Here is a 24011-nt window from a genome sequence, read left to right on the forward strand (position 1 = left end):
AGTTACGTTTTAGGTTGAAGAAACGATATACATAGTAAAAGTAATTTTGTGACTTATTGTTAAAAACTGCTCCTTTCCAGTTGCAGCTAGAGCATCAGCTGGCGATGATGCCACGAAAACAGTATCAGCGCAACTGCGCCTGCTTCACCTCGGATGGATTGGTCTACACCAAGATAAGGGCGCCTACATCGACGCTACACTCGCATCGGCTCCACAAGCGTACACATCTGCATCAGCACCAGCACCAGCACCAAAATCAGCACCATCTCCATCAGCAGCTGGGCAAGCGACGCCACAAACGACACGCTTCGGATCTGGAGGTGTATCACACAGAGCTGCCCTACGAGATGGAGGAACTGCTCGATCTCGACAAATCAGTTGATTTGCTTGTGAAGCATGGAAGGCGAAGCAAACGAGAGGCGACTGCTAAACAGAATGTGACCAACATTAACTCCAACTCCAACACCACCTCCAATGATGCAATTGCAACGGTCATACAGCAAATCCAGAGCACGCTGGATACACTGGAGCACAAGATGCACAGCAGTATTCCGGTGGGGCGCGGAGGCAAGTTTCAGAAGGGCGGCACTCGCTGCTATGTGGAGGAGAGCACCGATAAGGTCAACTGCTCGGATGTCATCTATGAGGATGAGAAGACCTGGCGCACATCGCGCAATCAGATCGACATGCTGATCAAGCTGCTCAAGGACAAGATCAGCACACTGAAGGACATGAAGAAACAGATGCGAGAGAGCAAGCAACAAGCGGCAGCAGCAGCTGCTGCAGCAGGTGGCCGACGTGGCGACAATCGGCGACGCAATGAGGCAGCTGCTGCCCAGGAGGGTGCCGGACCCGAGTTTAATATGAGTTATTTCAGCACCATGAATAGCACACCGCGTCCTTCCATCCTGCTGCCGAATGTGTATAGCGCTGGGCAGAAGGAAATCCTGCGTGGTGTTGGCAGCGCTGCTGTCTACGAATCCCTGGAGCAATCCCATCCCATGTCACAATTTGCATCGCGTGCCGAGTGCTACTGCGAGCCGGACGCGGGTGAAAGGTAAATGAATACACAAACTGCAATCGCTGCTGATTCATTTGATTTAACTGATTCATTCTCCAACCTTAGCCATGCGGACTCCAAGGAGATGGCACGCGAGGCGCGCCGCAAGTTGAAAGAGGAGCGTCAGCGCAAGAAGGAGCGTAAACGCATCAAAAAGGCGCGCCTGGAAAAGGAGTGCCTGTCGGAGAAGATGAACTGCTTCTCGCATGACAATCAGCACTGGCGCACGGCACCCTTCTGGAACGACAGCCCCTTCTGCTTCTGCATGAATGCCAACAACAACACCTACTCCTGTCTCCGGACCATCAATGCTACCCATGATTATCTCTACTGTGAATTTACGACGGGCCTGATTACATTCTACAATCTAACCATAGGTAAGGTCCTATTTATGTATTACTAAAACAATGCTAAACTAAATAGAAGGAAAGATTTAAGGCCATCTAGTTTTCTATTAAGTTAAGATCAGATGTACCGAAATATAAAAAATCATAATGGTAACATTATATTACCCACCATAATAAGATTATCTTTTGGTTAAGTTCGTTTTTTTTAGAGCCTAAAATCAATATTTTTAATTAATTGAGGAGCTTTACATCTATCTAGAAATCTTGTGAGTAATAAAATGTTAAAATACGTAAAAATGTAAAATATGTAAAATTAGAACCGCTAGAATTACAATTTATTTGAATAGTTATAACTAAATACCTGGAGGCATACATCTTATAAATTTAGTAACAATAGAACACTTGCTGTCAACAGTTGCAACAGTTCCTTAAGACACTTTCTCAATCGTGATTACATTAAGAATTGCTTTACTTTCCCTATACTCATATATATATAAATATATATATACAGATCGCTTTGAGACGCAGAATCGTGCATCGAGTTTGACGCCCGCTGAGAGATCCTACATGCACGATAGGCTGGAGCGCCTGAAGGGCTGTCGTGGTCGCAACTGCAGCGTGCGCAGACAGCTGCCACAAGTGGGCATGGCCACAGCCGTCCTGCAGCCCACCGCTGTCAATCACGTACAGCGCAACAACAAACGCAAGCATGGTAAGCAATAAGCAACAAGCAACAAGTTGCAAACTCACTGCATATATTTGATTTGGTCATTTGTTTTACCTTACAGCGCTGCTGTCGGCCAGCGTGGGCAACTTTGGGTTTGTGAGCAGCCGATCGGATATGGATGTGGTGCCACCTGCCAAGCGACGCAAGCTCTCCAAATATCACAGGTGAGCTACCAGGTGCCAGGTGCCTGAAAACTGAGAACGATCGGCATTTATTTTACTCGACAATTGCCACAGATGGACTAACTCGCAGAATACGCATCTGAAGCGTCGCCCCTGGAAGCAGCAATCCCACAGATACTTGCCCCAGTCAGAGCCCCACCAGCAGCCAGTGCCCCCAATTGCCGCCTAAGCAGCGGCAATGTTGCACTTCACTCCCAGTACCCAGTGAGCACATATCCAATGCATATCCAGCTTACCACACCCTTCAGCGCACTGCTCTGGTCTACATACACGGATGTAGGGATGGATGTATGTGAGATCCGTTCTGGTATATTTTCAGCGTAAATAAGACTGTGTTTTTTATTCAACTTATGTTTAGTTTCATTTTCTCTCCGCGACTCTTTGCTTCTTTGGCTTAAATTGAAATATAAATAAACTCTAATTAGCCATTAAGTGATTTAATTTGTATATACATTTTGAAAGAGAATGATAAAAAATATTTACACACTACATAAATTATTTAGCGCAATTGGATTACAATTTAATTATATAGTAGATGACTACACTTAGCCAAGAAATCAAGTTAAAATAGAGATCATATTTACATACATAATTGTAGTGATTGTATTTATTGGAAATTGCTAAAAACGCTAAGCAAATAACAATTTAATCTGTTATTGTTTTTAATGCAAATAAAAACGAACAAAAACTAAAACTAAAACAAAAACAATAGTTATTTATTGACAGTGTGCTGTAATAATTAAGTCAACTCGTTTATTAGCAGGCATTACACTTTAATGAACAAATCTTATTGTATCTGCTGAGGCAAAGTTAATATCGAGCGTTTAACAAAAATATACTCTAACAAAATAAATAAATATGTAAAAAAAATGACTACATACGTAATTTATAGTTTTATTTATTGATTGTCGATTTGAACACAATATTTACACCTTACTCAAACAGAACTTGTCAGTAAACAAACAACACATCCCAATTAACCCTTTTTGCTGACGTAAATCCTTTTGCATCAGAATTTAAGGGCACAATAGATATTGTAGGACGTAGGGCAGTTATCCCATTAATTATAATAATCGCAGCTCCCATAAGTATGCTACAGAAATCGAAACTTGTCTGAGCAGATGAAAAGATTTTGTAGCATACTTTTTGAGACACACGAAGCAAAACGTTGAGAACGTGAGGAATGGAGCAGGTAAATAATCTGCATTGCAGTGTACCGTAAATCAAGTGTATATTATATTTTATATTATATGTGCACACACAAATTGTTGCTTTTGTTGTCACAACAATCACAAGAAAACAATGTGAAATACCCAAACTTTGAACGAAACTTGATTTACGTAAAGGCTTAAATGTTCTCGTACATTTCTGCCTATTGACAGCCTTCCAAATATTTGGTTACAATTTGTAAGGAGAATTAATATAATTGGCTTTTGATGCGTTTTTCATACATTTCAAAGTTGTATACAATAAGCTCAGAGCTGTCGTAAACAAGAGCTCTAAAACAACTATCTAGAATTCTTTTGTTTTTGTTTTTGTTTTTGTATTTTCATTGTATGAATAAAAGTAACCTTAACCTGAATTATTTAATATTTAAAAGAAAAGATATCAAATAATTAAGTCAATTGGTTGTTCCGAATCTGTTAAACAGGTCAGCCATAAATCAGAGGAAGATTCAAAGATTGCTCAGCTCGAGTGTTGCTATCGAGTCGTATTATAAAGATTAAATATTGACCGATATTGGCAACTTTGTCGAGCAGAAAGAGTTAATCAAAACATACATCAAATATGCGATCACTAAAGTAAATGTATGCGAATGTATTTTGTATGCATGAAAAATTAAAATTTAACACAAGCTGATAACAAGTGATAACAAACAAATTCGCACAACGGTAATTGCTTCATGGTGGTGTGTGTGTGTGTGTGAGCCACAGACTGATCTGGAAATTTAGATGAATTTGAATCTAAATCGTGACCAGCTTCCATGGGCTCACGTTGCTACTTGCCCAAAGTAGAAAAGCTAGGGCCATGGGGGAGGGTGCGGTGCGGCAGGTGTCTACAAATTCAGAAGTAAATAAGCTGTGACCATATGCGCTAATTAAATCGCCGAGATGTTTTCATGTGTTGTCAAATATTGTTACCCACTTGGCAATTCACACTTGACACATGGACTCGCTAATTTTCGCTGCAGCTACGGCCCCATCTTATCATGATCAAAACAAAGTCGCCACCCGGGAGAGAGATGGAGAGCTCAAACCGAGAGAGAGAGGGAGAGAGAGAGAGTGTTGATGAGTGTGCCAACAGAGAGAGAGAGAGAGAGAGAGAGACATCCGCTCGGAGCGTACATGGGGAGATATCGTGTTAAAATTTTGCGCAACCAGCAGAGTTATCAGCTTGAAATTTATTTATTGTTTGCTAGACGACTGACAAACACATATATATGTATTTATACCTCCAGCAACAGTATCTTGGGTGCGTATCCGAGGCCTTTGCTCCACCACACTTGTACTTGTCACTCCGCCCCTCCGTCCGTCCCCCTTTCTCCTTGAGTCAGCCGTTGCTCGATCTTGGAATAGCAACGAGCGTTTATTGTTAGTACGGGGCCACTTTACGATTCGCGCACTTCAATCGAGATATCGTGCTGAAATTTCACAATTTCAGATTTGCCTCACCTGGGCCGGGGCCTCTTTATGACCGGCGGATTGAACTCTCGAGGCACGTACAAAGACTATACTGGCCAGCAGTTGAGACTCATAAAAGACTGAACTCAATCTTAGAGCCGAAATAAAACTTCCCCCACAACAATTAACTGCAAATCGGTTTTTATTATATTAATAGAATAAATTCTTTACATTTACGTATAATGCGACGATAAGATGTGCAGATGTTATCGGAGAATAATTGCTATATACAAATTTTTTGGGAAGTGTAAGAGAAGAGACTAGAAGATGTTATGAAATATCTCATCTTAGATATTCTGGCGCCAGTCATTTATCATATATTTGACAGATTTACATGGCTCATTAAGATTATAGATTTACACACCTTAACAGTGCGGCTAATAGAACACAGGAACTGTCAATATTATGATATAATATTGTAAATAAATGTAGTTATTTGCTCAATTGGTAAATATTATGTGTTATCTGTGTGTTGACTTTGTAATCTCTTAGCACACGTGGATACTTAAGTTAAACTGGCTCAAAATAAAATTTCAGTTAGTAACAACTTCCCATATACTTGTCACAACTGTCAACAAATCCTCTGTAATACGTATACATAATTTTAAAGCTAAAGTGCAACGTATTTGTGTCTGTCGTGTCGAAACCGACAACACCTAATCAATACCATTTTCTGATACCGAATAATGTAACATTTTAAAATGAAAATCCCCCTATCTTTATGGCTTGTACGCCGAGTGTTTCTTCATTTGGTAATAGTAAATTATCAAATTCAGTTTCTTTCTACTTTTCAAACAAACACGAAGAGTTAAGCACTTGCTCCACTTGCATACAGTATTCTAATTTGATCTAGAACTGTGTTCCTGAAAAAGATCAAAGTAATTGAAAAGTTCATTTCAAGTATTGCATAACAATCGAAATCTGTACTTCTGTCTGCATATCTGCTAAAAAGCAATATCTTGTTGCAACTTTATGAATTTACCTTTGCTTAAGGAATATTAAATCAATCTGTTAGCTTTCAGTTTGAGATCGGTAGATGCAAAATCGTATTATCATCAAACTACAATATCAAATAACGATCCCATCAGAACCTTCTTTATATTATATATTATAAATGATATATTTTGCATGAATTTACACTTGATTGAAATTGAGTACTGCTGAATATCAGAATATCGTGTCATATATTTGTCGACAAGACAATTTAATCTGCGCCAATATCAAAAGATATCTGCTTTTGTTCGGCCGATTCTGTCAGATTATAAACAACAATAAAAAGCATTGTTAAAAATTTGGTTTTTTAATTTGTGTATTTCTTATAATTGCTTTGATTTTAAACTTTATTGCTTACAGGCTAAATAAATATAATAGATATATAATATAATCTCTGCTTAGCAGTTAGTAATGTATTCATATCAGCGTGCACCCAAGGACACGTCCAGATGGTTGGCTTAATTCTATTTGCGGTGCGATTCGAGCAGCTTTTGGGTTACTTGGCGCAACACCTTCAACTTCTCCTCATATTTGTGGGCCTCCGCCAACTGGTCTGCTTCGCTGATGCCGGACTCAGTCTCCGTGTGATGTTCGTGATCGTGATCGTGATCGTGATCATGATCTCCAGCACCGGAACAGCTACCGTGACTGTGTCCATGACCACCACTGGCGCCTGCAAAGGTACAACACAAAACAAGAAATCATTTTTAATTGAGCTATTAAAAAATGTTGGCAACTACGCAGCAAATTAAATGATAATTGAAAGGTGTCATAAATTTGCATTTGCAATATAAGTCTTTGCTCGCTTGATTGACAGTCATGCGAGATTAACGGGCGGTTCTTTACAGTGCTCGGACTTGGGCATCCCCAAGTTGCTGCAACGATGATTAAACTACTGGGGTTTTTCTCAACCTGTTTGCAGTGTACACAAGCACACACAGCAAAAGCACCAGTATCTCCCAACCGCAGAGCAACAAGGCCTGTTACAAGGCTAAAACCGCAAAAAAAATATGATAAAAAAAAACACAGGTATATACAAAAAAAAAAACAACAAAAAAAGATAATAAATAAAAGAAAAACAACTACGTCGAACCATTTTAAAAGCAAATGCTGTGGCAAAGAACCTGTTCCCGCTTCTGTAGAAACGATTCCGGTTCAAGAGTCACAGAGTTGACTTAATCTCTTCCTAAAGCCAGTCAGCTAGAGCAGATCAACACACACACACACACACACACATTCTTGGAAGTTTACTCACCTATCTGTTGCAATCCGAACATAATCAGAAATCCAACGAAGAGCGCCAGATAAGCGCGCAGTCCGGAGCGATTCTTCGATAATATTTCGAAGAAGACCACGTAGAGGAGTGTGCCGCAGGCGAAGCCCTGCAGTATGGCCGACACCAGATTGGGTCCGCCACCACTCTGGCCGTGGCTAATCAGTATGCCCAGACCAATGCCGAGGGGGCTGACAACGGCAAATGTGAGCACATAGAGCACGGCCAGACTGAGACGGGTGCGGGCCACAATTAGCTCGACGCCAACACAAAAGGCTAGAACCAGTTTGTGGGCAGAGACAGCGCCAAACATGAACCACACCGAGCTAGCCGAACGCTCCAAGCCAATGGCCATGCCTTCGAAGAGTTCATGCAGCGACAAGGCCAGCACAATGAAGAGTCCTCGCAGCGAGGAGGTGAGCATATCTCCCGAATCGCTTTCGCCGTCTCCAATGGGCAGATGACTGTGGCCATGACTGTGATTGTGGCTATGATTGTGGCTGTGATTGTGACTGTGATTGTGGCCGTGATTGTGTTGATGATGATGCACTGCTCCATACTTCTGCTGCTCCAGATCGTTTTGCATGAGATCCTGCACGGAGAGCGTTGTCGCAGTGTTGTTGCCACCAGCTGCGGCAAGTTCCGCACCCGTTGCCGATTGGCCTGTCTTTACGAGATGACTATGCCGGACGCTGTGACCACGCTCAAAGGCGGCACCAGCATCATCTTGATGATGCCGGTGGACATACGAATGCATCGCCTCCTCAATGAAGTACATGAGAAAGAAGCCACAGCACATGAGCAGCTCGGCCAGTGGGAAAGTTAGCTGGCCAATGATCTCGCACTCCTGCAGCTGCTCGACGACCTCCTGCACCTCGGGCAGCAGGTGCAGGAAAGTGGTGGACAGCAGGACACCACCGCCAAAGTACAGCAGACACTTCACAACTGTCGCTGAACGGGCATTCGTCTGATTCTCTGTCCAGTGGTAGAAGCGATTCAGCAGGAACGGAACGGAGCCACAAAGTGCACTCGCACAGCAGAGCACCAGCATGGCGGTAATCTTGGCCGTCAGCAGACCATCGGAGTCCTCATCCCCATGATCGTGATCGTGATCGTGATCGTGCTCGTGGTCGTGATCATGATCGTGATCGTGATCATGATCGTGATCGTGACGAGCGTGATGAGCCGCTAAGTGGCTAACGGGCTCATCAATTTGCAGGAAGCATTTCAAGAAATTGTTGACTTGTGTTTGATTCATTGTTGCGCGTTGGGAGTAATTTTCCGTTCTCTCTCTCTCTCTCTTTCTCTCTCTCACTCCAACTCTTTGTCTTTGGCCTATAATCGCCCAAAATTCAAAAACAAAATGTTATTGTTGTTGGAGCAACAACAAGTGCGACTTCATTTGGGGTGGGGGGGATTCCAAATTGTCTGCTTTGAATTTCAACGATTTATTTTGTTGTATTTTCACTTTCAAGTTTTCGGATGCAAAGTTTTTCTTTCACAAACACAAAACGGGATTCGGTTGACGAAGTTATATTTAACACTTTTTATAATGTTCAATTACTTTTTCCTCTTTGTATATATTTTTTTAGTTGAATGCGCCGCATATGTCTTGAGGGTTTGAGGCGATCGCACAGACTGATTGACGTTGGCTGAAACCGAGTCTGGTTGAAGCTGTTGCTGCCAGCGGTTTTTAGTGCCGATTGTCTATCTTGCAGTTGTTTGCTTTTCTCGCTCAGGCTCGCTGCTGCTGCTTTTGCTGCTGCTGCTGCTGCTGTTGGGCTGTTGGACTGCAACATACGCTAGCCAACTCTCGCACCGTCGCGACGTCGCCGTCGCTCTGTCGCTACGTGAGCAGCAAATTAAGTAAGCGTAAACACAGCTGAAATGCTCTTAGCGTTCAAGCTTCTTGCTCTCTTCTGCATACTCGAACGTTCACCTGTTGTTGTGCCGTTCAACAAATACAATTTGTTTTGGGCTAAGCATAAAGCGAATAAGCACACACAGATACACACACACACACTCATACACACACAGTAGATTGTACAATGCATAAAGGCCAATGGAATTAATATTGGCGAATCATTTTTCATTGCATACCTTCACTTTTCGCATCACTGGAGTATGAACGCAACAGACAGAGAGAGAGAGAGAGTGAGGGAGTGAGTGAGAGGGAGGGGGGTGATTTGACCTTTAGTTAGCTCTAGTTAGGATCAAACTGCTTTATTTTATTGCGACTGCAGCGGCCGCTCAAATTTACCGATTTGCCAAAAGCTTTTGCATGAAACGAATATAAAAAGCTCGCGGTGCTTGTCTTGGCTAAAATTTAGCAACAAACATTTGTTAAAAGCAGTTTCAAATATAATTAGCAATCGCTATAAATACGACTTTAACGGAGCTCTTCCAAATAATTACAAAATGATCACGCTTCCGGAAACTCCACAAAATTGCAAGGTTTAATTATACAACAAACAGTGACGCTCACAAGTTAAATGCATATGTAAATATTCTGAGTCATTCGCTTATTTATTCGCTTAATTATTCTCCCGTCCGCATTTATTAAGTTATATGAATTTAAATACCCGTTTTTCTTGATTACACACAACTACTTTACATAAGCGTTACAAGTTTATTGTGCAAATATATAATCTGAGCTAGGCATGAAAATATATTAAATTTTACATCAAGAGATCGTTCAGTTATTGCAAACTCCCATTAGATTTGATACCATGCAAAAGTTTCGAAATTTATGAATTCCTCTTCAAATTAAAGTTAATTTAATTTAATTTAATATAGGTCAATTACAAATTTATAACAAATAACTATGACTTGAAAGCTAATACTCGTTATATATCCAAGTATTTTTGCAGATATCAAATTCAAATATATTAGTATCAACACTGGATAATTGTGGTTTGCCTGTAAATTAAACAAGATGCATTTTTTTTTTAATAATTTCCTTTTATTTTGTTTTCATTTTTAGCTTGTTTTTTTCTGTTTTTCTGTTTGTTTCTTAGGGGTTTTCTTTCTTTCGCTTAAATCATTTATGTTTTGTTACTTATAATTAATAATAAATCATTTTTATACAATATTTATCTTTTACATACTTGTATTTCACTTGTCAACTGAAATGGCGCTTAGGCATTTCAGCTGGAAATGACTTAAATAATTTTCATGTTTTGTTTTTCTTTGTTTCTTTTTTTTTTTTGTTGGTTTTGTTTTTGTCGCTCGCGTATGCAATAAATTTAAATGTTAAATTTGTTTAAAACTGCTTGCCAGAGTTAACAAAGTTAACTGCTTTACCTGCAATTAGCGAAAGGCTTTGCGTGCACTGCTTGCCAACCGAACACGATTCAACATCCCCCGCACTCCGTACTCCTTAATCCTTACTCTTTACTCCTTCCCATCCATCTGCTGTTCGATCTCGATTTCTGTATAATATGTTAAGTTCTGTTCTGAATGCCTTTTTTCTGTAATCAATTTGGTAAATATATATATATATATCTTTATATATATATATGTATTATCAATGCATCCGCTTAATTTCTTGTGTTATGTTCTTGTTTCTTTTATCAACATTAAAGTACATTATTTTGTATGTATAATTTGTTATACTTGACTGTTTATAGAAATATCGCTTTCTTATTATTGTTGTTTAGCATAATTTTGTTTTTTTTTTATATTTTTTGTTTTGTTTTAATTTTTGTGTGTGTTTTACGTTTTAGATTTCATATATAATACAAATGATTTTCATTTAGCTATACAAGAAATTTGGTAAGTTTTATATGATTTTTGTTATGATGTATTATTCAATGTTTTGAAATTTGATTTTTATTTTTACCCATGCTTGAAGAAAATCGCAAAAACACATTTAAAGTTAAATTTATATTTTTCTTTTCTTAATTTGCTTGTTGTTCTTGTTGTTTTTGTTGTTGTTGTTGTAAAGTTAACACTATTTTTATCGTTCTTCTTCTTGCTTGTCATAGTATGTATATTTAATAAGTATAAAAAATTTGTTTAAAATATATATCATAGAGTTGCTCTTGTTTTTACGCTTTCTGCATATGCTGGTGGAGGAGGGGGGAGAGGGGCAAGGAAAACAAATTCGTTCAGATGGGTTTAAAGTAATTCTTTTCTTTAGCTTTTCATATTTCAATTATTTTGTGATTTTCTTTATAGATGTGTGTTGTTTGTTGTTGTTGTTGCAGTTGTTGTTGTTGTTGTTGTTCTTGTATTTGTATGCATGTTTTGGGTACGGGAGGCGTAGCTGCAGGCAGCTTTTAGTGTAGTAAGAGTATGATGTAAGTTTAGTATCACGTAATATCAAAATAAATAGCTCAGTACTTTGTTTTTATTTGCCCTTCATCAAATATATTATTCCATTTCTTTTCTTTTTGTCCCCTTCAGTTTTATCATTAACTATAAAGTGATTGATCTTGAGTAGTTTCTAGCTTTTCTTTTTAGTTACTTTCTGGTTTTTGTTTTCTTTCTTTTTTCTTTCTCTCATATATTTGTATTTTGTTTTGTTTAGCTATTGGAAAACATATAGTGTCTATATAGTGCCCTAGAAGGAGAGTGTGCTACATTTTTGTTTAAGGCTTTACGTGTGGAATTCCAGCTGCACTGCATGCGATCTTTCATTTTCATTTCATTTTCATTTTCATTTTTGTTTTGTTTTTTTTTTCTTCTACTAAATTTCGTTAAATTACGTATGTAAATAAAATTGACCTAAAAAACACACACACACTAATCAAATAAATGCACTAATCTTGTACAAAATAATGAGTTCAACTACAAAAAACATGAATCGCATTTTAAGTTCCACCTTCGGCGAATAGTTATAAAAATTATGTACAATAGCATATACTCAACCCGTATATACAAACATACAATACAATACAATACAATACAATACGATACAATACAATATATATAAAAAGAAAAAAGTGCATCCAAAAACAGAGCTAAACAAAAGCTGCCTACGCTAAGAGAGATACGAGTGTGGTTCCAGGAGGGGCCGGAGGGGCTGGTAGAGACAAATGGGGGGAGGGGGGGAGTTTAGTGTATATGCGTGTGTGTTGGTGTGGGTTGGTTGAGAGTTCTTTTGAGTCATATACGAAATATGCGTACACATAAATATACAATTAAATAATTTCTTTCATATGTTCAATAGTTATTTGTTTTTTGTTTTGTTTTGTTTTGTTTAATGAAATACTTGTTATACGCGTATTTTAATGTACAATTTGTTTGTCTATAAATATTTATGTACGTATGTATATGTAATGCTTTGTTGTTGTTGTTTCTGTATATTTAAGTGTTTATGTGTTGTGTGTGTTGTGTGTAAATGTGTCGTTCTGTTTTTAGTTAAGATCAATTGGATATTTCTCAGCTTTTTAGCACGAGTCTGAGCTGCCTTGGCTTTGAGTTATGAAATTTAATATGACAGATTTGTAATTATTATTTTGCAATAATTGTGTATGTATATTATTTGCATTTTCTTTTGTTTTCCTTTGTTGTTTGTTTTTGTTTTTCTTTTCTTTTTTTTATTAATAATATAATTAATAATTATAATAATTTATATAATAAACATAAACGCAAAATTGGTAAATAATAAAAATAATAATAAAATTGTGTTTTTTTCTTATGTTTTGTATTTTTTTGTTGCAATTTTTCTTTTACTGTTTTTTTTATTTTATTTTTGTTTATGTGGTGTTTAATGTTTAGGTTCTGTTTTTTTTTTTTTATTTGTTTTGTATAATTTTTTGTTGATTTTTTTGTTTTAACTATTTTCTGTTTTCTGTTTGCTGTTTTCTGTTTGCGGTTTCTGTATTTATATATATAAATTACAACGGAAGTGTCGGTGTATTTGTAGTTGGTGTTGGCGTCAACATCGACGCGGATGGAGGATAACGCAACGTGTGCTGCGACGTTGCTTGTTGTATGTAATCCTGACTCGGATTATTCAATACGCTATCCCGTGAGTTTGAATGTGAAGTGGCGCGCAGCAATGTGACTGCCTCGCGTTCTGGACTACATTGTACACCTTCTAGTCATTTTTGGCGCGTTGATTTCTTCTTCTTTCGTTTAAAGAAACAACAACATCTGGAATATAAGGAACCACTAGAAACAGTTACAAGAGAGACACCAAAAAAAAAAAGAGAGATGCGCATTAAAACGACAAAGCAAAAACACCAAAAACAAAACAATTTTGTTTCGTTTCGTTTCGATTCGAGTCGATTGTGTGATATCGATAAATCGACAATCGACAATCGACAATCGAATCGATAGCGATCTATTATTTTTTGGATAGCATACTTTGTTTCGTCGACAAGCTCTACTTCGGGCTGCTGTGTGATGGGTGTGTTGGAGTGTCCGGCCGTGGGATCGTCCGCATTCAGTTCGCCATTTGTCGAACTCACAACCTGTAACAACGACACATGAAAACATGAAATTGATTTGCATTAGTTACGTTTTTTTTCCATTCGCTTAACGCACTTACACTAAACATAGAGTATACATATTGTCTGCATTTTCATTAATTGGTGATAATACATATTAAGACGTTTCATAAAACCTTTTTGTTTTTATAGCGCTAGTCAAAAAATGTTCAAATACAATACTAACGGAAAAAATGAACAAAAACAATGGCCCATCTAGAGATTGATGAGTTATTGCTACTTTTGTGCGACTACCATGTGGTAATTCCAAGTGAAATGTGGCTAACACTACAACACTACAAGTGAGCAAATTTTGAGACTTTCAAGTGTCTGGAAATTCCAAATGACCTCATCGATATCGATATGGCATATTAAGCGTCTACTATTGGCCTGCAAACGACCCTACACTAATTAGCAATGATGGTTAAAAAGAAAAATCAGTACAAGCTTCTGATATATACCAATGGCACTATGCATAAATAGGTACAGTTATCGTGGCATGGTTTCATATTTTTAAAATGTTTTTTAGAAATTAAATTTTTTTTTTTCATTTTGTTTTATTATTTTTTGTTTACTCGTCTTTAAAGTTGATTTTTTTATGTACATAAAAATAGTTTTATTTTAAAATTAACTTTTGCATTATTTAAAAAAAATTTATTTTTTAATTTGTGATTTTTTTTTTTAAATATTTTAAAAATTTATTTTGCTATCTAAGCGAAATGTAAATTGAAATGAAACATATAATTTTTGGTACAATTTATATTAAACAAAATTATATAAATATAGCATGATTTTTTTAAGTAATAGGAACAACTAAAAGTCTGATAAAAGTTTTTGAAAGTATTTCAAGTTGGTTTAACGAATTCAAATTGTAAATGAATTGTATTAGTAGTGGTAGTTCCGCCGCTCGGCATTATCAGAGTAGTGCTGATTGTTGCAACACTTGGACGTACTACAGAGATTGCCTTTAATATATCCAGCTAGTTTGCATTTATCTGCTTTTGTTTGTACTAAACCACCATTGATTCTAACTGTATATACCCAATTACACAAGAGACACAAGCACACTCACTCACACACAGACATACACACACACACACACACACACACAGAGACACACGGACATAGCAAACTGGAGGACAGGCCACAGGAATTGCATGAAATACCTCGAGAGCTCATTTTGTTGACACTAGTTACACATTTTGTGAATAGAACCTTATATAGCATATTGTTTGGGGTAGACAATTTGATTGTGCGGGCTTTGTCATGTAGCTGGATGTAGTACTAGTAGAAGTAGTAGTAGTAATAGTAGTAGTAGTAATAATAGTAGTAGTAGTAGTTGATAGTGAGTAGTGGTATAAGTGGATGCCTCATTTCTTGGGCCCATCATCGCCATCGCTTGTCTCATAATAAGCATCAAATGGGCTATCATCGTCCGAGCTTGAATCTTCGGGCAATCTCTGTAATAAGTTTTTGGGTATTTGTTTTTGATTTGGTTTTCTTTAGCAGTTGTGTCTCTGCCTTTAAAGTGGACATGCCTATGAATGGGATATATGCGAAGAGATAATGATCTGACCAAATATTGCCGAATTCTCCAAAACTGTGCAGGCTATTTGATTGTGTGTGTGTGTGTGTGTGTGTGTGATTGATTGTGTGAGTGTGGGAGGTTTGTATGGGTATGTGATGCATGCAGAGTGGGTGGGTTTCTATTGCAAGACATGCTTATTCAGGATCAGTGTTGGTTAACGCCATGCAGAGTGTGCGTCAAAAATTCTATTTGAGTGTGACGAAGTGAGACAAAGAGAGAGAGAGAGAGAGAGAGAGAATTGAATCGATCTCAATATTTATCTCGTAGTTTGGGTCTATTTGACATGCATTCATTTTAAAAACTATAATCCAAGCTCCACACATTCCGCATTTGACAAATCGGAGCTGGATATTTCAAATTGCAAAAGGGAGAAAAAAGAAACGGAGCAACGAGAGAACAAACAAACCGAACGATAGATAGTACTTAGGTAGAATAGAAACACTTTGGATATATATATATATTGAATTCAGGTACCTTGTTGAGCTAATGTAGAGTAAATCAAGTGAAAACATTAGAATTGAAAAGGCCAAAAATATAACAGTCTGCGAGTAATTCAATGAATATAATATATGTATATATATAGATATTGTAATTGTTGTAATCATCATTATCATTATCATTTAGAATTATGTACGATTGTATGTATGTAAATAATGCGAGTATGTAGTATGCGTATGGTATATATATGTTGTTGGATATGTAACGATCGATATACACTATAATAGAATTGGGAGGCACATTCAACGAGCGGCAAACGAAAGAGAATATCCGAACATTTATTATATGCAATTATGCAATAATGCTATATATGTATACTTCTTAGGACCCTAGGAATTGAGATACTCATAGATATTGAGTATCCATATGGTAGAGTATAGAGTAGTAGTTGAGTAATTGATCATGAATTTATTTACAGAAATAGAAAACTAAACTGAATATTAAAACTGAGCGATAAACAGAGATATAGATATAGATAGATAACAGATAACGGAAAAGTTACTAATAGATGTGTTTGGTTACAAATCAAATTGTTGGCCTTCCGCTTCCGCCTCGGGCTACTCGTCTAGGACTCTGCACTTACCTGCACGGAACCATGCCGATCGGCGGGTGTCAGATTGCCAAGGGTCGCACCCGGCTTGGGCACGTCCGGCCACGCAGCCACACCTCCTTTGGCATTTGTCTGTGTTCGGATTGATTGGGTCGGAGATCGAATCAGAATCGGAATCGGTATCGATATCGTTTTGAGTCGAGTTTGGTTCGGATCGGATCGGATCGGATCGGTTGCAGTTTGTCGGATAGTATTATGGGGTTGGTATTTTTTTTTGGTTTTGTTTTGTTGTGGTTTTTGTTTGGGAGCGAGCAATGCATAAATTGATCAATTATTAATTTGTCAAATATCGTTTATCGTGTTTGCATAGAGACAGAGAGACTAGACGCTAATTTTGGTGGCTAACAACAAAAGTAGTATAAACTAAAGCGTTTCAAATCGAGTGTGTGTGCGGCCAAAACAACTTAAGTTAATACAACGGAAATAAAGTTAATTATAGTAGTATAACACTTAAAGCCAAAATCAAAATCCAACGCTATCAATTGTGTGTTCTATGTGTGTGTCTGTGTGTGTGTCTGTGTGTGTGTGTGTGGGAGGATGTATTATGTATTTGTGTATTTGTGCAACAGTAGCTAAAAGTGTAGATCAGTTAGAACCGTTCACCAAAAACATGTCTAAGGCCCGAAAAAGTAAAAAGCAGTAAATTCTCAAATTCGATTAGTTTGCTAAGAAAACTTGGAAAAACACAGGCATTACGAACGTTACAAAGGATTGCATCTGGAATGCAACTCTACTAGCATACTACATACATACATATGTATATATATTTAGACACACATATAAAACAGATTCAGATTGATGGGTATCTAAGGTAAGCAAGAAATTTGCATTTATTACTTCAATTCTTGTATGCTGCACAAATGTGATACTCGAAGGGAAATTCTAACAAACTAAAAATCTAAATTTCACATTACATTTTAAAAGTATGTTTAGCAATTACATTAATCCTGCTAGCTCACTGAAATTATACGTATACGGATATTAGTTTTGCTAATCAGTAATATCAAAATCAAGAGCATACGTTATATATAGTATTGCAAAACTACAATCTCTAACCTGAAGTATTATATATTCTTCATTATCATTATCAATTTCATCAAAATCAAAATATGAGACGTCCTAAAGCAAATCACGTTTAACAATTGAGTGAAAAAATAGACAAACGTGTTTTTTTTTTTTTTTTGTTTTTGTTGATTAAGTAAAAGAGAAAACCGAAAGCAGAAACCAAAATAAGAGCACTTATATCAAATAAAATAGAGTTTGTTGTAGGTTGTAGGGGTTGAAGAAGATTTAAGAGAGAATTCGAGTATATAAACATATTGAAAGATGTTAACAAAAATAAAAAACGAAACAAAATTGAAAGCTTAGTAAATAGTAGATAATGTGAAAACTGTTTGCCTTTTAACCGGAATATATTAAACAAAAGTTAAGACAGAAAATAACTAAAAAGAAGTTTCTCGCAAAGTGAGTGAAAAATTAGAATACTTTACCTTAGCCGTAACATTATGACGATCTTTATTTGGTGAAATGATGACTTCATGGCCAGTTTGCAGAGATCCGACGGGCGTTGACTGTGGGCGTGGTTGGTCAATGATATATATGTAGACATATATATATATATATATGTATCCCATATATATGTATATAAATATATATATATATATGGATGCAGTCGATTTAGTTTTTGATTAAGATTATATTTAATGCACACAGTAGAGAGTAAATCGAATCGATTCGATTAAATTTTTTTTTTATATTTTTAGACACATATAGACACATGAAACGGTGTTTTTTGTTATATTGTTTTTAGTTGTTTTGTTTGGTTTTGTTTTTCGATTGATTGTTTGTTTGTTTATAATTATTGTTCGATGTAGTTGTTGACAACCATAAAAGATAGGAAAAAATATGTCAAAGAGAGAGAAAGAAGAGAGTGCTGTTAGAATGGCTTCAATTACAGTTAGTTTTTGTTTGTTTGTTGGGTCTTAATGCTAGTGTGCTTAACTAAAATAAAAATAATATATAAAAAAAAAACACAATGCGAGTAGCTTGCGACAAGCGTTTACCAACACTGCAACAAGCAAATCTAGCACGAAAGTTGGCAAATTTTCTCTGGCAATACCAATATAGAACCGATCATATATTTATATACCTTGTCTGACTTATTCTTGGCCACATACGAGGGCGGCGCATTTTTAATGATCTTCATTTTATCCAGCTGGTCCTTGGTCTAACATACACATACGAGTACAAACACATACACAGATATAAAAGTCCGCAATCGAATAAAGCAAAACTCGCAGCAAAACAAGCAATAAATGAAAGCATTTAGTTTTTTGTTTTTTTTTTGGGGGGAGTGGGGATGGATTATTATTTTTATCACTGTTATTTTCAGTTTTTTGTATATCTCATTAAATTTGAGTTGGCAACTTGCGCTTTAAAAAATATATATAGTATATTCAGAAACGGAATGTAAGAAATAAAAACGCGCTTCAACATGAAGTGAACAATTTTTAGGCCCATCATTGTCATCATTATCATTATCATCATCATCATTATCATCTGCATCGTGATTAGACATCTTTGGCTCTGTTGCATGCGGCATGGATCGAGATTGAACTGTTTAACTCTACCATGCGTTGCCCATATATATTTAAAAATGATTGTTTTCGATTGTTAGATGAGGAGGCGCATTACTCAAGTTAGTTTGTTATACGGATACGGGTTACGGGGTACGGGTGGGATATGTCTTGCTTTTCTTAGGTCTCCTATAAATTAGATATGAATTTAGAATTCGGCACAGATGCATGATTTCGAATGTGATTATCCATTTGACAAATGTGTGTGTTTGTATGTTATCGTAATAATAACAATAATAATAATAGCATCGAGACGCGTTGATTTTTGTCTGTTCATCAGTTTCAACTGGGTTACCTACCATTGTCTTCCCTGTCCAGTCGAACTCGCCCTCGTCGGTGTAGCCCTTACGTTCGAATAAGTCTTGAAACAGTCTTCGCAGAAAATCATAGTCGGGTGTTTCGAAAAAATCTAACCGCCGCACATAACGCAAATATGTTGCAAACTCTTCGGGGTGGCTGTCACAAAGTACCTGTAAAATATTTCAAAAAAAATATATTAGTCGAATAAAGCACAAAAGTTATGTTTAAAAATTATGTTTAAAAATATTCTCCTCACATTGGCGACTGTTTCTCATTTCGAAACAAATGATTTTCTAAACAAGTTGATGATTTGTGCTTAGCACTATTACGACAAGTCGACCGAGGTTAAAGTTTCTATAATGAAAGTGCTTTTTATCGAATAATCTATAAAAAACTTGCAACGATTTTTTTAAAATTCATTTTTACTAGGAAATACCCCGAGCACAGCTGTTAAATATATTTTCACTTTTCAGATACAGGTTATAGTAGTTTTATAGCCAAATTTACCCTGACCTGATTTTACACAGGCAAAATTTAATCAGGCTATTAGTTTGATCTATACGAAAATATGGTTTGCTTATCAAAATCTGAGTTTATTATCCTATCTTCATAAAATTTCTACAACTCATCATCAATAATATATCAAAGTATATTACACATCATTAAGAAAGCCGTATCTTTAAAATTGCGTCTTTTATTGCTATTGGAAATCGATTCGTATCGATCTTGGCAAAACGGGGACAGTTAGTTATCAGTAAAATTAAATAAATGGTATACGAGTACTTGTATTCCAAATTAGTCTATATTTCCTATAGTCTCTGAGATCGGCTTGTTCATACAGACGAACATTAGTAAACCGATTCGGCTTTTAATGATGATTAAGAATATGGTTTATGGTGTCGGACATGCTTCCTTCTGCCTGTTACAACTTCCTCATATATTATTTTTTTAATGGGGCCAGGGATTACATATAAAAAATAATATGCTTTCTACCGATGTTGCTGTAGCATATTCCTTTGAAATTAGAAATAACTTCAAATATATATTTTGTACTATATCCGTCTGCAATCTGCAGAAAGACAATCGTAACTCACCTCAATGGGCGTTGCACGTTTTGTATCACCGATTTTTTGATATCTCTCTTTGAGTGTATCAGCCTTAAGGCCTTGCCAGGGCAGTGAACCTCTTAAGAAGTACATAAACATATGACCCAGTGCCTCCAGATCATCACGTCTCGACTGCTCGCGTCCCATATGCGTATTGATTGACATATAGCGAGCGGTGCCTGTCAGCGATTTATGCTCCCGATATGGTATATGTCTATTTGTATCTAAATCAATGTATTCTTTGGCCAAACCGAAATCTGCCAAAAAAAAATATATATATATGTATATATATACATGTATGTTTAATTTCATTTTCACTTACCAATTATGTGTATAATTTTTTCACGTTTTGTTGATGTTCTGCCAATGAGAAAGTTCTCTGGTTTCACATCCCTATATATTAAGTGCCGACTATGAACATATTCGATCCGGTGGAGCTATGATTACATACAAATTTCGATTAGTTTCTTGCCGTCTGACAACAAATTCAAGCAGAGTCTCCCAAAGAGCAGAATTAAATTATAAAAAAAAAAACAAATTATTTTTCATAATTATGCAATAATTTTCTTGCTCACTGACAGACTCTGTTGAAATGTGTAAATGAATTGTTGAATTATTTAAATTAAATTTTAATTTGTAGTGTCTCAACTAGCTGAAGTTTTTTATTGTTGTTGTTGTTGGTTTGATGGCAACGATATTTTTCTTTTTTTTTGTATCTTTTTGATTTGATTCGATTTTGGATTGAAATTAAAAAATTAATGTGAACGCAAACTAAAAAACAAAAGTCTTCCAAGTCAGCTACATAATAAATGTACATGCAAATTATTATTATTAATATTATGTACGTAATTGTTTTTTTTTTTTGTTTTACAATGAACGTTGGCAGTTAACAACTAAATTCTGGATATTGAATAATTCGGCTAAATAAGAATAAGCGTCAGTAAAATGTGTATTGCTTCAATGATGTAATGCTAAACTTAAGGCAAAAATAATTATTGAAGTATTGAAAAGAAATCCTTAACCAGATGGTATATCGTCTACATATGAGGTAGAAAAGAAAGTGGAAGGAAAATAAAACCGCTGCATCCGTTTTACTGTTTTTGTTGTTAGTTAGCAAAATAAAAAGAAAATAATGAGATAAACAAAAAAAAAACATTTCGGTGATAAATTAATATAGTTAATTAACTAAGCAAATTCACCCAAGCAGCCCCTACACACACACACACACACACTCACTCACACTCACACATTTAAACAAAAATTGGATTGGAATTGGGGGTAGATGTGTGAAATTTGAGGCCAGTGTTGGTTAATTGTGGGCATAGCTCTGCTACCAGTGTTGTTGTACGTGAGAGCAGATATGTGAAATGTACTGAGAGAAATGCGCGTGCTCGTTTAGAAAAAAAAACCAAAATTAAACGTTACTAATTGCTGTGGTTCTTATTATTTTTTTTCTTTTTTTTTTTTGTAGTATTTTTGTGGGTGGTTTGGTGGTTGTGGTGGTGTGGGTGGTTTTTGGTTGTACTTACTAATTGTATAGCTATCAGTAGTACGCTCTTCAAAGTGAAACGTCTGCCGCAAATATCGAACAAATCTTCGAGTGATGGGCCAAGCAATTCCATAACAAGAGCATTGTACTTGCCGCATGGGCCGAAGTAATACACTTCTGGTACACCCTCTGCTACAGGCCAACAAAAATTTCGAAAATGTTCAATGTTTTTTTTTGTTTTTTTTTTTTTTGTTTTTGTATATGAAATCAAGTTTTTTTTTTGTAGTGTTGGGCAGCGCACAGAAGTAACGTAGTTTTTTTTTTGTGGGGAGGGGGAAACGTTGTTTGTTCGTTTGTTGTTGTTGTTGTTTTATGCAAAAATCGAGAGGGGAGAGAGATAGGGAGAGAGAGAGAAAGAGAGAAGAGAAAGAAAGATTGAGGTAAGAGAGACAAATATAAAAACATATTTAATATTTTTTTTTTGTATAATTCCAGCAAAATTTAATTTTTTATGAGGGGAGCACCGGGTTCAACAAGACATAGTCGAAGTGAGAAAGGGAGACAAATAGAGAGCGAGAAAGAGAGAGAGAGAGAGAGAAAGAGAGAGAAGGAAGAGAGAGTGAGCGAACAATAGTGAGATATATGGCTCTTTTGGAGGTTAGTTTAGCGCGTCTTACTTTGATTACCACCTTTTTTTCTTTTTATTTTTTTTATAATTTTTTTTTCAGGGGAAAACTGCTAAAAACAACAAGAACAACAAAAATAGAGTTTCTCGAAGCATATAAAACGAGGAAGCCTGTTAAACGACCCTGTGTCAACTAAATGCCTAATATTTTTTACATGGCGGGTGGAGGAGGGAGTTAACTAGATTATTTTTCAATTTATAACACTTAAGGCTAGTTAAACGCGTTAACTGCTGCGGCAGGCCAGACTTAATCTTAACTTAGGTGTATAATTGTTGAATTGAGTGTGTATAACAGTTAAGTGTTGGTTAACCACTTTAGCAAAAAATATATTCTCTTGGAGCTGTGTTAGTAAGTTGGTTAAAATAAGTAATACTCAAAGATCAGCACATACAAGAAGAGTTTGTCAATAATTGAAATTAAGAAGAAAAAACAAGAGGGGAAAATCGTTAACTTAAGCAACTAACGAGAAACTGTTATTTTAAAATGCTTTTGCTTTTTTTTTTTGTATACAAATATATGTATGTATATTTATAGAAAGAAAGTTGTTCTTTATTATTTACATAGGAACATTGTAAGTAGTTTTTTGCCTATTTACGACGCTTAGTTTACATGCTTTTAATTTAATTGGTGGTTTTTATTAAAATTCAATTTTTAATTTTGATTTTGGGTTTTAATAAAGCTACAACCCAAGAACGAACAGAAAAAAAAAGAAAAAAAAAAGAAATAACGAGATCTTATTTGTAAAACTACGACAAAGGTTTCAGTTTGTTGTTGGCCAACTTTGTTCCACACTACATAAACTAAAATTTTCACACCAGCGTTCATTGTGTTTCTAATAGACAATTTACAAAAAAATTAACAAACGAAAAAAAAATATATAAAATTGTTGATAACTTGCCGTTGAGACACTTGGCTTCAAAATGTATTTTATAATCGAGAAATAATAAAGTGTAGAACAGTTTAAGCTATAAAATATTACACAGATTTCGCATGGTCAACGACTGTTATATATACACTGTTATACAGTATAAGAAAAATTTTTCAAAAATGTTTGTTGCTACACATGAAATCCGTGTAAATTTTGCTCAAACGTGAAATTTGAAATGCGCCAAATTTGTTGTTGGGGGTTTAACTTACAAGTTGTTTCGCTATCATCAATACAGTCTTAAGTGAAAATTTACGGGAGCAAATATTGAAGAGATCTTCTAATGATAATCCCAATAACTCTAAAACCATGGCATTGTAACGGCCACCACAAGTGCCCAAGTGATAAATGCGTGGTATGCCTTCTGGGGCGTTTTCGGCTGTGGGATCGGGCATCGGATTGGTTTTCGTTTTTTATTTTTGGTTTTTTTTTTATAGGGTATGTGCCATGCCATCACAATGTGTTTTGTATGG

General features: G+C 36.1%; 3 protein-coding genes across 26 annotated transcripts in view; 1 reads left to right on the forward strand and 2 right to left on the reverse strand.

The window, feature by feature from the left end:
* Nucleotides 1-3182, forward strand: part of LOC6563753 (extracellular sulfatase SULF-1 homolog) — a 43354-nt gene extending 40172 nt beyond the window's left edge. For both annotated transcript variants that reach the window (XM_001990729.3, XM_032737112.1), the window contains 5 exons: nucleotides 81-1057; nucleotides 1127-1437; nucleotides 1919-2119; nucleotides 2196-2298; nucleotides 2371-3182. In XM_001990729.3, the coding sequence (XP_001990765.1) occupies nucleotides 81-1057; nucleotides 1127-1437; nucleotides 1919-2119; nucleotides 2196-2298; nucleotides 2371-2485 (1707 nt within the window). In that variant the 3' untranslated portion in view covers nucleotides 2486-3182. The remainder of the gene's footprint in view (nucleotides 1-80; nucleotides 1058-1126; nucleotides 1438-1918; nucleotides 2120-2195; nucleotides 2299-2370) is intronic.
* A 3139-nt stretch (nucleotides 3183-6321) lies between these two features.
* Nucleotides 6322-8898, reverse strand: LOC6563751 (zinc transporter ZIP1). The gene is made up of 2 exons (XM_001990727.3): nucleotides 7246-8898; nucleotides 6322-6663 (listed from the first exon to the last, which is right to left on the reverse strand). The coding sequence occupies exons 1-2, from the start codon at nucleotides 8519-8521 to the stop codon at nucleotides 6455-6457; spliced, it is 1485 nt and encodes a 494-aa protein (XP_001990763.1). The 5' UTR covers nucleotides 8522-8898; the 3' UTR covers nucleotides 6322-6454.
* A 4001-nt stretch (nucleotides 8899-12899) lies between these two features.
* Nucleotides 12900-24011, reverse strand: part of LOC6563750 (casein kinase I) — a 39412-nt gene continuing 28300 nt past the window's right edge. For 2 of the 23 annotated variants that reach the window (XM_032736795.2, XM_032736802.2), the window contains 9 exons: nucleotides 23751-23917; nucleotides 20761-20875; nucleotides 20427-20695; nucleotides 19332-19502; nucleotides 18546-18623; nucleotides 17887-17967; nucleotides 16370-16468; nucleotides 13579-13685; nucleotides 13060-13383 (listed from right to left, as the gene is read on the reverse strand). In XM_032736795.2, the coding sequence (XP_032592686.1) occupies nucleotides 13314-13383; nucleotides 13579-13685; nucleotides 16370-16468; nucleotides 17887-17967; nucleotides 18546-18623; nucleotides 19332-19502; nucleotides 20427-20695; nucleotides 20761-20875; nucleotides 23751-23917 (1157 nt within the window). In that variant the 3' untranslated portion in view covers nucleotides 13060-13313. Of the gene's footprint in view, nucleotides 13384-13578; nucleotides 13686-14866; nucleotides 15161-16369; nucleotides 16469-17886; nucleotides 17968-18545; nucleotides 18624-18730; nucleotides 19162-19331; nucleotides 19503-20426; nucleotides 20696-20760; nucleotides 20876-21967; nucleotides 22120-23750; nucleotides 23918-24011 lie in introns of those variants that run through there. The other 21 variants (XM_032736810.2, XM_043214826.1, XM_032736798.2 and 18 more) reach the window with 20 other exon arrangements.

The sequence above is a fragment of the Drosophila grimshawi genome, unplaced genomic scaffold (genome assembly GCF_018153295.1).
Source record: "Drosophila grimshawi isolate 15287-2541.00 unplaced genomic scaffold, ASM1815329v1 contig_311, whole genome shotgun sequence".
In the NCBI taxonomy this organism is placed as follows: Eukaryota; Metazoa; Arthropoda; class Insecta; order Diptera; family Drosophilidae; genus Drosophila; species Drosophila grimshawi.

Bases quoted from the DNA above. Each gene is read 5' to 3' on its own strand.
- LOC6563751 (XM_001990727.3), bottom strand. From the start codon at position 8,521: ATGAATCAAACACAAGTCAACAATTTCTTGAAATGCTTCCTGCAAATT. The intron at 6,664-7,245 runs GTGAGTAAACTT...GTACCTTTGCAG, and splicing joins GTTCGGATTGCAACAGATAG to GCGCCAGTGGTGGTCATGGA.